The sequence below is a fragment of the Rasamsonia byssochlamydoides genome, assembly GCF_041956645.1.
Source record: "Rasamsonia byssochlamydoides strain NRRL 3658 unplaced genomic scaffold VTN77scaffold_107, whole genome shotgun sequence".
NCBI classification, from domain to species: domain Eukaryota; kingdom Fungi; phylum Ascomycota; class Eurotiomycetes; order Eurotiales; family Trichocomaceae; genus Rasamsonia; species Rasamsonia byssochlamydoides.
Genome location: NW_027192490.1, coordinates 1 through 15,999, shown reverse-complemented (window position 1 = coordinate 15,999; position 15,999 = coordinate 1). Strand labels below are relative to the sequence as shown.

Below are 15,999 nucleotides of genomic sequence, written 5' to 3'. Positions count from 1 at the left end.
GTCTATGCGCCTGACTCCATTGCCATGCTGCAACCGCAACGCAATGCAACGTCTGTCTATTCGCCCTTCAGATCAACCACGAGACTGCTTTCTCATGCCACCACCTTCCCACCATTCCGGATCCAATCGCGAATCTCACCCAATTCCAAGATACAAGCCCGATGCCGTTCCCATGAGACCTCCCAGTGTTGACGGACCTTGAAATCCTCCTCGACACCACGGAGGTACGCGTTAAATCCACCCGTGGGCTGTCCGGGAACGAGATTGTCATCAGTGTCGTCTACCTCACTGCCGCCATCTGCATCACGTGCTCCTCCATCTTCCGCGTTGACATTCAGTCGGGTCGAATCCCCAACCGCACTGATCCACTTGGGGGCAAGGCCAGTCTCGACCGCGTCCTGCCGGGCATTGAAATGCCGGAGCATAAGCCGATTGAATTCATTCCACTCCCGCATGTAGGCAGTCATCTCTGCAACATAGCGATCCCATGCTTTCTGTGGGAGGACCTTTTGGCTCGAATCTGGGCCGGCAGGGACCATTACCGGTGGACGAGGTCGCTTAGGCGGGTTGGGAAGATTCAACTCACGCGGTCGGACGACGCGACGGCCAATATTCGGATTATTCGGGCGGGACTCGAAGGGCAGGTTGGCATGGATGTCTTTCAGATCATCGATGCCACTGCTATTCGTGGTAGTGAAGGGAGCCACGTTGTTCAGAGGTTTCAAGTTGAACAGGTCATTCTTTGTTCCATTGGCCTTTTCACCGTTGTCGGGAGACGATTTGGACCCCGTCTTATTCGGCATGGGTGCCGCATTGGGTTGCGACGTTGACTTGTTGGATTCTGCCGATGCACCATTGACCGGGGGAACTTCTGCTTTACTCGGCGGCTCCTCATCGATATCCATCGCTTCCGGGGTCCCAGGAAACGCGTGGTTATTTCTCTCGAAGACAGTCGTCTCTTCTTCTTCCGCTTCACTGGATACAGTGGCTGGTTGTGGGCGCGTTGCTGGTTTAAGTGTAGTTCTTGACGCCTTTCGAGGGCTTCTCGAAGAGCGAGGATTCGCTTGTTGTTTGCCAATCTCTGGATGTGGAACTGCCCATGTATTATCCCGTAGTTGCTGGGCCCACGCATCCGCAGAGAACTTCCCTGGTGCAAACGGTGCTGGCTGCTGTGGTTTTGAGGAATCGTCACTCGATGGTGCGACGTTGTACTGCGCAGCCGAATCCGCCCTTGTGGCGCTCCGGCCACGCGTCGGAGACGTGCCTGATCCGATTCGTCGGTCATTAATTGACACAGTTGGTGAGAAAAAGTTACCTCCTTGAAAGACACCATTCCATTCACTGGCGGAGAAGCGTTTGTTCAGGTGTTCATGGCTCTTGCTTTTGGGGCCGCCATTCATAAACGTCTTGCCCGATTCTCCAAAGCTGTGACGGTTGACAGGGTCAGCTTTCAGGTCTCCAGATGTAGATTTGCAAGATAAGGCAGGGACATAGATTCGGTTCATGGAGGAAAGGATCGCTTCCGAATCGGGGACTGCACATTGCACATCATGGCACACTTTTAGCCGCTTAGTAACCGGCAATGTGGCCAGGGACTTGGCGCCCAAGGATGAGGGGTCAGATCCTGTGTTGCGATGCGAGTCACCCGAAACAGCCTGGGGGGTAGTAGAGTGCCACCATTTATGACGAGAAACAGGGGTATCGGTTTGGGGGGTAGGGCCATACAAGTCAGACGAATTCTTCTTCTCTCCATTATTATTATTATTATAATCTCCTGCTGACTTCCCCTGGGTGTCATTCTTGGCAGCCTCCGCAGTAGGAAATGTATACTCTGATCGGAACGTAAAAGCAGTGCTTTCGGAATCGCGACCTTTGTGGTATTCACTGTCAGTATTGCGGTCCACGTAGAAGTCATGGTAGCTGTGCGGTCTCGGTGAACCAAAACGATTCCACGATCGCAAGTAATCCCGGAATTGAGGGGCGTTCATTTTGCCGGAGGATTCCTCACCAAATCCAGGGTTCCAATCCTTTGGAGAGTAGAAATCTGAGACCTTTTGGTTTGGCCGTAATCGACTCTTAGGGGTCGCCTTTGGTTTGGACGGGAGCGGTTCGTCCTCGGAAATATCGCTGGAACTGGTCGAGTCGGAAAATGTCCGGTTTCGGTGAGCTTTCAGCTCGGGACTGGCGCTGTGATGTCTACCTGACGGGGGAGAGGTAGGACTGGGGGGATTGGTACGCGGACGAGCTCTGGGACTGCCAGACGACGGCTCACGCATGCTAATGGAACGGCCCAGTCCCGCGCTGGAAAAATAAGTCCTTTCTCCGCCGGTGGTCGCATAGCGAGTGCTTGTTCTCTCCAACTCCGGAATGATGTGGTCCTCCTGAGGAGTGGCTGACCGGGATGATTCTCCGTCACTCTTCTTTGGTACGCTGTCGAAAAATGCGGAAGACCGGTCGGCACGAGGAACGCTTGTATATGAAGATACATTTCGTGCCATAGGTTCGTCACCACCTGGAGTTCCTGGAGCAAAGCCTTGCTTTTTCCTGGTTGACTGAGAGCGTGAAGGTCCAGTAGGAGACGCCTGTTTAGAGTTGAAATGCTCATACGCAGACTTCATTCGTGACGCACTACTCGTAGGCATGGAAGTTGGTGTACTTCTACCAGATTGCTGAGCAGGTTTCCCAGTTCGAGGATCAAACTTAGACCAGCCTGGCATATTGGCACTCGATTTCATTTCCTGAAATCCGCGGAATGCATCAGCTCTCGTTTGGGACTCATACACCTTCTCCCATGGCTGCTGGGGAGCAGCCTTCGCATAGCTTGCATATCGCTGAGCGCCCGACGAAGGAGGCGCCTGATACGAAGCACGCTGAGGGAACGATGCTTTTGCAGTTGGGGCCTTCCCCGAGGCTGCGGCAGGATAGCTTGAGGTGGTCGTTCGTCGCGTGCCATTACTTGGGGGAGGACCATAAAGCTTTCCATATCCAGCACGGAGCCTCTCGGTATCATACTTCAATCGCTGCTGAGGATCACTAAGTATTTCATGCGCGGCCTGGATTGCTTGAAACTTGGCGTTGAATTCGGCTTCCCGTCCGGGATTCCGGTCAGGATGATACTTCAAAGCTGGGACGAAGTAATCACCAATCAGTCATTGTCGCCGAATTCAGAGATCGGGGACCGTAGAAGAAATAGAAATTCAGTCAGCGTAATCGAGCTCACCTAGCTTCCGAAACTGCTTCTTAATCTCATCTGTGTCTGCGCTGGGACTGACGCCCAGATCAGCATAATAGTCCCTCCGCACGTCTGCTTTCACCATCCTCACAGCGAAGGGGGCGCTCTAAGAGCGTCCTTTGAAAACTGCAGGGAAGGGTGTACTGCTCAAAATGCACAATTGCTGCCAGTCATGGACTTATTTAGCTCAGAAATAGTATATTGCGAAATGGAGCGCCTGCGGTCGAGAAAGCTGGCAAAAATTCTTCTTGCTCGATTTTTCAGAAATATCCAATATTCCTTCGTGTGACCTTTTGGGAGAAACTGGACGTAGCTCAAACCGGTACGACTTGCTTATTCCAAGGGCTTTGGGGCGTTGGGGCTCGTCTCAGCTAGCCACGAGTACTTTGTCAGTAACTGATCACTTTCCCATAGACCGCTGAAAGCATCTTCATGGACGGCAGACAAGGACAAGAAGTGAGAGATAAGATAGGTGAGTCCAAGGAAGACGGCATCTTTCTACTTACGGGACACAGAAACGTATCAGAGGAGAGGCCAAAGTGAGGCGCACAATGCAAAAGTCGAGGAGGACCGGCGTGCGGTAACAAGCCCGAAATGGAGGTGAACAAAAGAAGCCCAGAATCAACAACGCTCACCAGTGTTCAAGCTCGAGTAGCTACCTCCACCTCAGAATGACCAGCACAGAGCCACAGAGGACTATTCTCTAAGCAGGTACAGCAGGCAGAGCAGATCGTCCTACTAGCATGCACCGCAAGGCACCGCGGAAAGGGACCGCGATAACACGACTTGTCAGGAGAAGCAAAGAAGCGGAGTTTCCTCTCTGATCAGCGAAGCGTATGCCCTGTCGGATTCCAGAACCACGAGAACCGCAAAAGGTGTCGGAGGAAGGTGCCTAAGGTGGGCAACGATGCAGCTGACAGCGGGGGCCCTTGTTGGACAAGGGAATGGTGAATGGCTTTGTAGCGCACGCAGCTGAGTTGTTCGCGCGGCAGTGATTCGTGGCTACAACGTCAAGACGTGGAATCGATGGACTGCGTATCTTCCTTCCATCTGAGTGGACAAGCCGAATGGTCCACTGTTTGATCTGAAGAAGATGGTGATTTCCGATAATATGGCGATGATTTGTTTTCCGCTCTGTTCATGTGCTCTACTGCTTTACAGTCCAAACAAAGCAAACATCGCGGACTTGCACCGCGGGCTCCGTCAACAACTTCAACTCCAAGGCTGTCTCTCTCACTATATTCTACCACCCGCGATCCTGGATAATTATTCCCTGTTGCTGATACTTTGACATGCTGCGCAATGCGCGAGTTATGATGTAGTTACCTGGGTACTGCGTCCGTGTCTACACGTTGCTGCCCAACCGACTCCCCGACTAGTAGACCAATAGCGGAAAACATACTGAAGAATTCCATCTGGGGTGGCTAGATACAAAGCACGGATCTACAACTAGATCTTAATCCGTCTGGGGTGGTTTGAAACGAGAGAACTCTGGAGTCAGCACGTATTACAGGCCGCATGTGTCTGGTCCATTTAGCGCAAATCGCAACCAACATTATCATCTGCGAGGTTTGCGCAGTCAATGATGATAAAGCTCCTTAACGCAGTAGGTAAGTAAGCAGTTAGGACGTGGTAGACGAAGACTGGACAGGATTCTGCACACTATGGATGGGGTAATGAAATTTCAATTTTCGAAGTGTCAGGTTTTTCGTAATTTTATGAAAACGTTTGGTCTGACGGAAAATTTTAGCGCCTTTTTGTAGAAAGTGGGTCAGAAATCTGAGATTTTATTAGTCATTAATACTAAGATATTGACGACTAATAAGACCTAGGAATTGTTGGAATTTCTGTATTTCAACAAGATCCTGAAATTTACCGAAATTTCCTTACAAGCGATTTTTTGAATTTTCCCATCCCTACCAGTGCATATTGTAGTTAGGTCTCGCGCCTATTCCATCACCAAATAATGTACTTCGTGTGTGTATGCAGGTAAATCTGTCATCCGTCCAGAATTGGGTGTAAAAGATAAGAGAGCATGGAATAAATATGAACTTGAAAACAGGAAGAATTTGAGGAAGATTCCACCCTCTTTGCAGCGGGTCTGATTTGGCTAAGATTATATAGTATCCCTTGTCACTGCTGGTATTAAATTCAACTAAGAAACCCTCTATCTTGGGTCTTCATGTAGATCAAAGCATGACAAAACTGCGCGGGAAAAGAAGAAGAAAAAAAATCCAGAAAATGAGATGATTCAGCGTCATCTCTCATGCGACACAATCAATATGTACTGTACATACAGATATGGAAATCGCCAATGTACTGTACACTGGAAAATACGTCAGATAGATAATACTCCAAACAAAAAGCTAGGTATCCATCCAATGTCTGTGATCTCGGTCATCAACCAACGGATCCAATAAGGAATACATACAACACAAAGACAAGATGTGGATGAGGAGGGGGGAAACGCATTTTTTCGAGTTCACCTCCTCGTCATCACTGGTCATAAGAGTGTTTCCACCCTTTAATTCAAAAAAAAAATCGAAGAATTTTACCTCACCCAAGATGCGAAGAACCGGCAAACCCTAGAGGGGGAAAATGACATCGAAAGGGATACAGTACTAAACACCGGTATTATTGGCGCCACCCCCGGATCCGCCAAAGAAAAAGCCATCGAACAGATCATAGCCGCCTCCTTCACTCCAGTCATGTTGGTAATCAACTTCCATGCCAAAACCCAAGTTAAGACCAGTGCCCTGACCACCACCTTGTCCAAACGACGGCATGGACAGGGTGTTGAAGGCCGGATTGCCATCGGAGCCGGTCTCCGCATTCTGGCCAGCGCCTGGGCCAAAGTCGAGGAAATCCAGACTGATAGGTGCGAAAGTCTCTTGCTCAGGGTTCTGTGGAGGAGGGGTGTAGCTTTGAGGCGCGCCGCTTGAAGATATGCTCTGAGGTGAGTTTGCGTAAAGAAACTGTGGCTGCTGGGACGGAGACCTGTCATAGCCACCGTAGGGTTGTATGTATGGAGCGTTCGATGGGTACTGTTCATGCGACTGCTCAGGCTGAAGACTCACGGCTTGTTGCACTTGGTACGGAGATCGTCCACCCCGGTTCGATTGCCGTCTATCGCCCGTGGGAAGATCTTGGTTCGTAGGCGTTTGGTCAGTGAATAAGCCATCGAGATTCATGTCGAAGTTTGGAGGCGACCGTGCGTGACGTGTTTGAGAGTGCTGTCGCTGCGCAACGGGCATTTGACTTGACCGATATTCCGTCCGATTCGTTTTCTGGGGTTTCGAGTTGCCTGAGTGCGACGCCGATGGCCAAAGCCGAAGGGGTGCACCAAGGTGCGATCCAGCAACGTCTGCCTGAGAGCCGAAGCCTGTTGTCGATAGACACATTTGGACAGTTGCTCTACTCATCCGCTCAAATGCGTCTCGACAAGCTTCCGCTGGGGGGCATTTCTCCATCAAGTCTCCCAGGACCGAAGTTGCAGCGAGAACAGTAAAATCCACGTCATCGAGTGTCTGGGGCTCGTCAGCTATGGAGCTCGATCCTTTTTCCATCCGGACATATATCAACTCACTAGTCGACTTCTGACAACAGGAGAATGCCATATCGCATACAGGAATGATATCCCTAATCCAATTAGCATAGAGCCTTCCACGCGGGACACGGAATTTCTTACCAGCCATGAACAAATGATGTGTGGCCAAGTAAGTATAGTTCACTAGTCGAACGCGATGCAGTTGACGATAGATTCTCAGTACCTTCTGTCCTGCTTCAGCGATCCTGAGATAGATCTCGTCTTCGTCCTCACTTTCTTCAACATTGAAGAACGGGGGACTGGACACGTCCTCGGTAGGGCTCAGCTCCCCAGCCAGAGGAGCTGGGACCGTCAGGCTTTGCCGATACAGCATGATCAAAGCTTGCCAATAATTGAGCTCGAGGAACTCTACTGAAAACTGCACTCCCGTCTCTTGACGAGTAGGTGCGGAATCCTTCCACTCCACTAGTCTGCGATGGACATCTCGTCGCCACGAACTGAAAGAGTCAAATCGATACAGAAAAGGAGAGGGCAGCTTGGTGTGCATAAACGAATTCCCGCTATTCTTCCCTAACCGTCGTGCAAAGCGGGCCTGTTGATATTGAAGAACTTGTTGGATTTCCGACTGCAGAAGGCGCAGCTTGAAATAGTGATGGGAAACTCGTTTATAGCTGGGTGCATCCTTCGGCGGTGTTAGAAAGCCAGCTTTGGTGATATATCGATCATCCAACATGGATGGAAATTCCGTCGTGATGACCTGATCCGTGATCCCAAACGGGCGGCCAACGCAGGTGCTGACAAGACGATCGAAGCTGTAAACGCACCACCACAGACGTCTGCGGAAATCACGGACCCATTCCCTACGACCACGCTCGCGAGAATCAATCTTCGGTTTGTCTTGCTCTTCGACCCTGGAGTGCGCCGGGGCGCCTTCTTCTCCAATAGAGTCGATGCCAGTTCCGTCTTCGTAGTGAAGGCCCAAGTCGATCGCGAGCCGCACGGCGACACCCACGATATACCACAAACCCGGGGCGACTGGCCGAAGCAGAGCAAAACTGGCCAAGAGGAGCACGGCCTGCAACTCCTCTAGGCCACCGCCAAAGCCTTCGCTGGACGGGGCAGAACCTAGGAAAGCTTCTAGATGAACTACAGCAGATGCATGGTACTCCTCCGGCTGATACTGATGACTGGAGCGTTTCCGTTTCTTCGACGAAGGTGGCGACGGTGAACTTTCCCGTGTTCTGCGCTCTTTTTCATCCTGTACAGAGCCTTTCCCTTCGAAAATGATACCAGCACCGATAGCGAAAACGATATTTAGAAGGTACAGATCCCGGGGGGCTCGGTTCGCTTCATCCGTTGTGTATATCCGGTCAAAAAGCTCCATAAAATCGCCCCGATGCAGAATCGGCATCTGGGGGTTGGCATGTTCAAAATAGAGTTCGACAAGTCTCTCGCCAAGTTCTCGATCTGGGAATGGCGCCCGTTTCATAGAAGGCCGTGCCTGGAGCCCAAAGAACGAATCTCGCATGGTGCTTCCACCTGAGTTTGCAGGTAGACGCTCACTTGGACGGACGGTGCTGCGGTCTGAGCCATTGCCATTGACAGAGCTCTTCACTGCCGCAAATACCAACCGGGCAAAGGAAATTCCCGATGTGGATCCTAGATATCTGGGATCAGAAGTTCCCTGAACAGAGACCATGCCAATGTTCGACACTAATTTATCCAGCCGTTCTTCATCTTTGATATCACGGTCCACATTTGTGTTCGAACCTCGCTCGCCGTCGTCTGCTGTACTGCCGACCTTCTCCCTCTCCCTCGTGACCTTGGAAAGCTTCTCATTCGAGTTCGACGGCTCGTCACCAGCAGAACTTTCCGACATAGACACCAGAGCCTTTGCGCTCTCTGTGACCCTTTCTTCTCCGTCGACTTGATCTCCATCATCAAAAGCCGCCGCCGGTTTGAATTCAATGCCATTATCCACCAACAGCCTCTCCAAGTATGCGACACGAGTCTCCAGGAAATAGACATAACTCCGGGGTACCTCTCGCTTGGTAATGGGGTCATAGCCAACACAGCGAACGCCAGCCTTTTCACAGGACTGGCAACGGGGCAGACGCTGGTCACATCGGTTTTTGCGCAGACGACAACGATTGCAGGCGGAAACATTGCGAAACGAGGAGGTAGTCGAGTTACCAGAGGGCAGGCCGCCAGCAGCCATTGACGTGGTCAACGTAGAATGTAAAGTGTTGCTCCGAGCCTGGTGCTGTTGTTCTGCGGGCCCATGAGAGGACGATGGCTGCAGCGACGGTAACAACGGATGGGATTGAATGGAAACGGACCCATCAGGCGAACGTGATCTCTTGACTCCCAAGAGGCCAGGAGACGAGGAAGGCGGAGGAGCGGAATTCAGCATCACGTATTCGAGATGAAAATTGAAGCTGTTGGAGCATCTCTCTCTGGCGAGGCCGCGTGCGAAAACTGTATGGTATGGTTAAAGTGGTCTCGGGCGATGCAGGCCCTCATGTTCGTGTGAATGTGCTTGACTGCTCAAGGCGATCGAAACTGTGATCGAGGAGGTAAATCAGCTGCGCATTGCTTAACGGCCGCAACAGGAGACAGCTATCTTTCAAAGCGTTTGTGCACCAGCTGAACCAGAGTCGGTCTTGGAGGAGAATCTCCAACTCTACAAATGTAGAGAGTAAGCTGAGAATCTTCTATTTCGTGCGCACTACTGGTTCTGAAGACGAGAGATATCTGCGGAAATCAGGCGGACCAGCGGCGATCGAGCAATGAGCGATAGGGCTCGCTGTGGGGTCGTTGCCGCGGATAGGCGGTGCAGTGGAGACACAAGACTGTGATCGAGGTGAGGGGCTCAGATCCAACCGATTGATATTTTTGATTCAACAAACAGTAGATAATTGAAGAAGAATTTCATTCTTGAGGTCCAGAGCAGACTGATGATGAAGCTCCAGCTTGTGTTAAGAGGTTCCTGACAGGAATTGCCGCGGGAGAAGGGACTTCTAGATGCGAACGGAGAGATCTCGGCCCGATCGGTCTCGATTGGTTACAGATAAGAGCTTGTTGGCATGCCCGTTCGGGATATTTTTTTTTGATTTCCAAGGTTCTGCTCAAATAATCGTCCTCAAATATTAGAAGACGAGGCTGTCAAACTGTTGACAAGGCTTGGCTGCCATAGAAAGGCAGTTTCAGCTGAGCTTATCTTCATATCAGCCTCGTTGGTTTTAAAAGCATTCTCTAGTTGTTTATTTTTATCTCACCTTTTTTTTTCTGTTGGCCAAGTCCCTTTTTCGGCCGTCTTTTAAGTTCCAACGATACCACCTATCTATTCTCCGTATATAATATGTTCGTAAGAGAATCGAGTTATTGAATTGTACCCCCACACCAACAGATGTGGTGGATGCTGTTCTATGAAATTCTACAAATTTGGTCTAGCAGGCTAGTCACTGACGTCGTCACGAAGATCTTGTGAATTCTGCCCTGCCCTTTGGTTTATAGGTTTATAAAATATCTGCTTAGGTAATTAGGATTTCGGAGTTAAGAAAAAGAAAAAAAATGGAAACGGTGGATGTCTATATCAACCACTATACGGAGTACTTATAGAAAGAAAATGATGTCGTTCTACAAAGTGGGTGGGGTTATTCACCATATTTTAAGTTATTTATTATTTTGGTCTTCTTCTCTATCTCTGTAATTTTTTTCTTCCCCTTCATACGATCAGGGAATGGATCTCTATATCATCAGATATCTCCAAAACAATCCAACTATTCCCAGAAGAATCCTTAGAAAACAAAACAGGCGAAGAAAGCTCGAGAAATGAAATTTAAACCAAAGAAAGAGGTGATGGTGATGGTGATGGTCAATCGCATCACTGTAAGTCAAATCTGCCTCTCTGTCTAGGATCGTGTTGTCACCTATGTAGGTTAGACAGATATGGACGCTGTATGTATGTATGCACATACTCTCCTGCCTAGGTAGGTACTAGCTGGAAGAACCTGAAAACAACCTTCGTTGGACTTACTGTAGTTCGTTTCGATATCACAGCTAGCGCTGCTCGTACGCTACCAGATTTAAAGTTCTATTCAAGCCTAAATAAATGCTGCATGTGTACGGAGTTCTGTATGTACACCATGACTCGTCCTAATACCATAAGGCTATAATAAATGAGAGGTGTCACAAAGTTCACATACTGACCACAAAAGTATGAACAAGAGTGAGAGAAGACGTAGAAAAGGAAGGAAGCTGATTTACAGTACACATCTCAGTTAGTCAGTTATTTATTCTGTAGTACAGTATATCAATAGGGAAAGTCTGCTATGTAGACAATGGCGGCAGTGACAAGAGTACTCAAGCGCCTCTTTCACTTGCGATGTGATGTGATGTCATGTCATGAAATGCCATACAATACAACACAATACAACAATACAACAATACTAAATAAATGCAAGTTGCCTGTGTGACTGTGACAGTCACATTAATAATACCATCAACAACAAAAAAAAAGTATATCTTGCGCACATGATCACTCGAACTTGAAATGGTAATTAACTAAGGGGGAAAAAAAGAGACGTGGCACGACTCCTTCGTCTGATTTCGACTCTGCAAGTTAGCAAGTTTGCTTTTTTTTCCATGAGGCAATTGAAAAAAAAAACAGTGGTGTGCGTTCGTTTGTTTGTTCGTTCCTCTCAATTATTCTTAGGCAACGTACTTGGTCATGGGAACTGAAAAGACAAAATTTAATGATGATCGTCGGCGGGTTGACAAATATTGCCAACATACATACATATTACATAGCGACATGTCGATTATTGTATGCAGTACATACAGTATATGCATGCATACCATTGCACACTGCATGTATAACCCGCCGCCATTTTCTTGCTTGCTTGAACCCTACAGTACGGAGTACAGTAGTAGCGCGCTCTTGCGTTGCATTTCGATGCAACTCCGCCCAATTTAAAACAGACAAAGTAATTATTAGGTATTGGTTATTCAGCTGATCTGGCTGCTGCTGCTGGTGGTGTGTCTCGCAATATATTAATTTTCTTCCTTTTGGTTGCGGCGATGATTCCGTTCCGCTGAGGTTGAAAGGGAGTTCGAAAATATTGCAATTTGGGGAGCGGGGTAAATAAAAAGGAGTAGTGTACAAAAGTTGATATTCTAAGCAAGATGGGCAACTGACTGACTGGCGATTGGTATTTCAAAGCTCGTACTAACAAACAAACAAGCAAGCAAAGCATCAAGAAAGCAACTGTCCCGCCCAGAGATGGTTCGATCAACCAAAAAGATTAAAAGCATGTAAATAATGACAAAGTTGAACTTGAGTTACCAAAATGCCCTACTCCGTACACAACCAGTAAAAAACCGAAAGATAATCTGACACAACGGCAACCCCGCATCATTCGGACAGAGACATCGATGGAAACAGTCATTGTCGGCGCAAAGGCCATGCCATCGGTTGTCGATCTTGTCCAAAGGAAAAAGGTGAGATCCAAAACTCTTGTAAAACCCAAACACAAGTGTCAATCCTGCAAATAACTTGCTAAAATCAAAAGGCCGCCCAGTGTGTTGTTCATCCAATGCAACAGTCGTGGAGTGAAAAGCAGAATCCTCAGTACCACACGATTTGTAAAACGAACCCAAACAGCACCCAAACAAGACGCAAGAATTCCAAATCACCCATACTCCCTAAATACCTTTATGTCGCCGATTCTGTGTTTCGCCTGTGACGCATATCCCTTCTATGAATTGTACCCACACTCCTAAGTCCCTTTGGCCGTCGATAAAGGAAAAAAGAAAAGCATAGATATTAAAATCAAGTAGTCCAAAAACATCCATTGAGAGAACGCCGCAAATCGTAACACAATCACGCGTATAGCTGTTACCCGAACAGCCTAAGAAGAAACGTTGCAAGAAGCGAATTAACTGAATAGCGATATGTCGTTGGGCAGTCAACTGAGAGATGACTGGCAGGATATGTCATCGGCAGATTCGTCGTTTTAGGCTTCGCCGTAATCACGTTCAATGGTCAAGTTCACGTCGGATATTTCGGAATCCAGATCCGAGCTCGTCCGTGCAGATGACAGCAATCTCACCTCCTCTTCAGGAATAGCAGTTCTTTCTCTGCGAGTAAACAAGGATCCACGACGCTGAGATCCCCTGCGCTTCCGCTCGCCTGCATCGAGCTTCTCTGTCGTATTGAGACGGGGAGGGTCCACCTCCTCCATGAAGCAACTCTCGATCGCGCCGATCACGCACACGACACCGCATGCCCACCATGCAAGAACGGAATAACCACTCTCGAGCCCCTTCGAATGAAGTAGTCCGGTGATCGTCGGCCCCAAAGCTCGACTCAAGCTGGCGGTTGAAGCTGCGACGCCGTTGATCGATCCAAGCACCGTCAGTGAGGGAGCGGCATTGGCAAGCAAGATTGCGCTAGAAGGGAATGCGATGACGTGTAACGTGATCTTGCCCATCAAAGCCACGTATACAGCCGGAATCTGGAGACTCTTTGGCAGCAGGATGAGGTATGGAACCGCAAAGTAGAGTGGCGGCCAGATCATCAGGACAAAGCGGAAAGTCCGAAGGGTACCGAAATGCCGGACAACAAAGGGAAAGAGCCAGAGTTGTGCAATCATTGAATAAACGCCCTGGATGGCCAGCATGAAGCCGATCGTCTTAGTTGACAAGGCCAAGCCTCCTGTAAACTTGAACGGAAGAACCACTGCATCATCAGACTTGGGGGTGCTGAGGAAGACTGGCATCAACTGATCAAACGACACGCTGTGGCTGAGGTCACAGTCAGTGAAAGGAGAAAGAAAGGATGGGTAATCCGCTCCGGAAGGACTTACTATGCCAAAATTCCATAACTCACGATGTTGAAGATGACTTGCTTGGTGAATGCTTTGCTAAAACCCAGGCCCTTGTTGTTGCACTGCTCTTCGACGTCGTCGTCTGCCGCAACAGAGCGTGGGCCGTCAGCCGAAGAAGGGCGAGGAGACGCCTCTCGGCTCCTATAGACTGGCGGGGGGTCATCCTCAAACAGTCCGAAGTCTCCTTCGCGATTCTCCTCGGCTTTCTCTTCATTGGAAGAACACATATGCCCACCTGAGAATTTGCCCAGCAACCAGCGACCCAACTCCAATCCAGGATCGCGGCGATATTTCTTTTCTGCGTGCGTTTCTTCCAGGAACAGGATGCCAATCGTGATGCCAAAGACGAGGATTGCGACGCAAACGAGGTTCGGAAGCAGAAAAGGGAAACGATCAAAGATGGTGCCTGGCTTGCAAAGGCCGTGATAATTCTGGCAAGGTTGAGCCAAAGCACCGCCAAGGGCTGGGCCAATGATCGACCCCAGGCACCAGACGAACGGCATGATCGAGTAAGCGCGCGGCTGATGCTCCTTGACGGTGACAATCTCAGCCACCGTCGTCTGGAGGACTCCGATGTTCCCGTTGAGCAGTCCTCCGAGGGCGCGCGCAATCATTGCTGTTGGCAGGTTGGGCGAGAAACCGAAAACAATCATACTGATAGCCGTGCCAATGAGACCCATGATGAGTACGGGCTTCCGACCGATCTTGTCGCTCATTCGGCCCCAGAAGACGCCCGTACTGAACTCAGCCAAGGTGAACGACGACGTGATCATGCCGGCGTAGAGAGCAATCTTTTGGTCATTGTCGGTCACGTGAAACGACTCGACCATGTAGTAGGCATATGGAAAGATAGACATGAAAGCAATCGGCTCACAGATGCGAACGAGAGCTTGATCAATGTCAGTCAGATATCTGTCAAGTCGAGTTCTGTGTCCTCCAAGAAAATGAGGGAAATGTCTGATTTTCTGGGGGTTTCATCTGCCTGATTCCACTCAATCAGGTTGGGCAGGATTGACAACGTGACGAAAAATACAAAACAAGCTCAATGTGGGTTTTCTCCAGCTTTCAAAGAGTATGAGAGAGCTCTCCAACCTACCTAACACAAAGAGTTGCCGGATGGGAAATGCTGGTTCGTCATCTTCGACTCTTTGGTGGGCTCGGTTCGGCCACCAGCGCCATCGGAACATGATGAAGACTGCCCGTAGAGCAGACTCTGCTCTTGATTGTGTAAGAACGAGATTCCTAAATACGGCGGCCTATAACCAAAAGAGGACGTAAGATGTAGTCGTAGGCAGATAGAAGCTACAGCTGGCAGAAAAATCAAGCAATATCGAGGCGCTTCGCAAACTCTAAGCTGATTCGATGTAGGGCGTGACTCATTAAAATTTCAGGACGTCAAATAGCAATTCAATTTCTTCGTAGAGAATAAAGAACCAAAGAGAAAACAAAACACTGAAACCAAAGTCGTTGTAGGTAGTAAGGAGTCGTGGCAGGGAAGGGAGTGTTGAAGGGGAAGAAGAAAGCTGTCTTTCCAGAAACCAGAAGATGAAGTTAAATCTGAGGGAGTTCGGTCCTAGTTAAAGTGGAACGGAAGCAGCGGGAATCAGATTTAAAGTTAAATGAAGTATCCAAAGTGGGTAGCAATATGTGATCAGGTTGTAAATGGGACTGAGGCTGGAGATCAACGCTAAAGTTGTTCGCCTGACAGTGACAGGTAAGTAATAGTACGGAGTACAGGACAAGCATCACCCGGCCCACTTTTTGAGAAGTGTTACAAAGATGTGGGGGAGAAGAAACAAGGCTGCAGAAAAGAACTTCTCAACCAACTGAAAGCTGCAAACAGAGCAAGACGAGAATGGAAGCTGAGAAAGGGGCGAAAGGTGCCAACAACCACGGGTAGCGGCAGAGTGCGGCGTCAGTTAGGTACAATGAATCATTCCACCTGAAGAAGAGCAAGTGAAAAAAAAAAGTCGAAACCTTAGTGACGTCTGACGATAGTAGTGACTTCCATACGTGTGAAAGTTCTCTGTAATATTATGATTCATTTGGAAAATGTTGGAACGATAAACAAAGAAACCCACCGCCCCAGTTCCAGCAACGCCTAACGAACCCACCAGAAGGCCCATGTACCTGAGCCCCGGGCACCGGGGAACAGGGATAGACACTCGCCTAGGGCCATCTAGAAGCACGCTAGGTGTGGCGTAAGTCGATCCTCGTCTTTCCCAGGAGGCCGGGTTTGGTGATAGATCTAAGCAATGCTGTCTAGTGCTGGTGCTCCACCATACCCGGGGAATTATGGAATAGGGCGGAATAGACTGGTTCTCCCCCCC

The 15,999-nt window shown here is 49.1% G+C and overlaps 3 protein-coding genes across 3 annotated transcripts; all 3 read right to left on the bottom strand.

Annotated features, from left to right (window-relative positions):
• Positions 1-92: 92 nt before the first annotated feature.
• On the bottom strand, positions 93-3,317 carry VTN77DRAFT_702 (uncharacterized protein; the record flags this gene model as incomplete). Its single annotated transcript, XM_069423363.1, has 5 exons — positions 93-1,264; positions 1,316-1,425; positions 1,726-1,870; positions 2,009-3,124; positions 3,221-3,317. 5 exons carry the CDS (start codon positions 3,315-3,317, stop codon positions 93-95), a joined length of 2,640 nt encoding a protein of 879 aa, XP_069273283.1.
• A 2,536-nt stretch (positions 3,318-5,853) lies between these two features.
• On the bottom strand, positions 5,854-9,192 carry VTN77DRAFT_701 (uncharacterized protein; the record flags this gene model as incomplete). The annotated part of the gene is made up of 3 exons (XM_069423352.1): positions 5,854-6,759; positions 6,819-6,871; positions 6,921-9,192. The coding sequence occupies 3 exons, from the start codon at positions 9,190-9,192 to the stop codon at positions 5,854-5,856; spliced, it is 3,231 nt and encodes a 1,076-aa protein (XP_069273282.1).
• A 3,604-nt stretch (positions 9,193-12,796) lies between these two features.
• Positions 12,797-14,856, bottom strand: VTN77DRAFT_700 (uncharacterized protein; the record flags this gene model as incomplete). Its single annotated transcript, XM_069423341.1, has 3 exons — positions 12,797-13,586; positions 13,649-14,558; positions 14,766-14,856. The coding sequence occupies 3 exons, from the start codon at positions 14,854-14,856 to the stop codon at positions 12,797-12,799; spliced, it is 1,791 nt and encodes a 596-aa protein (XP_069273281.1).
• Between the last annotated feature and the right edge of the window lie 1,143 nt (positions 14,857-15,999).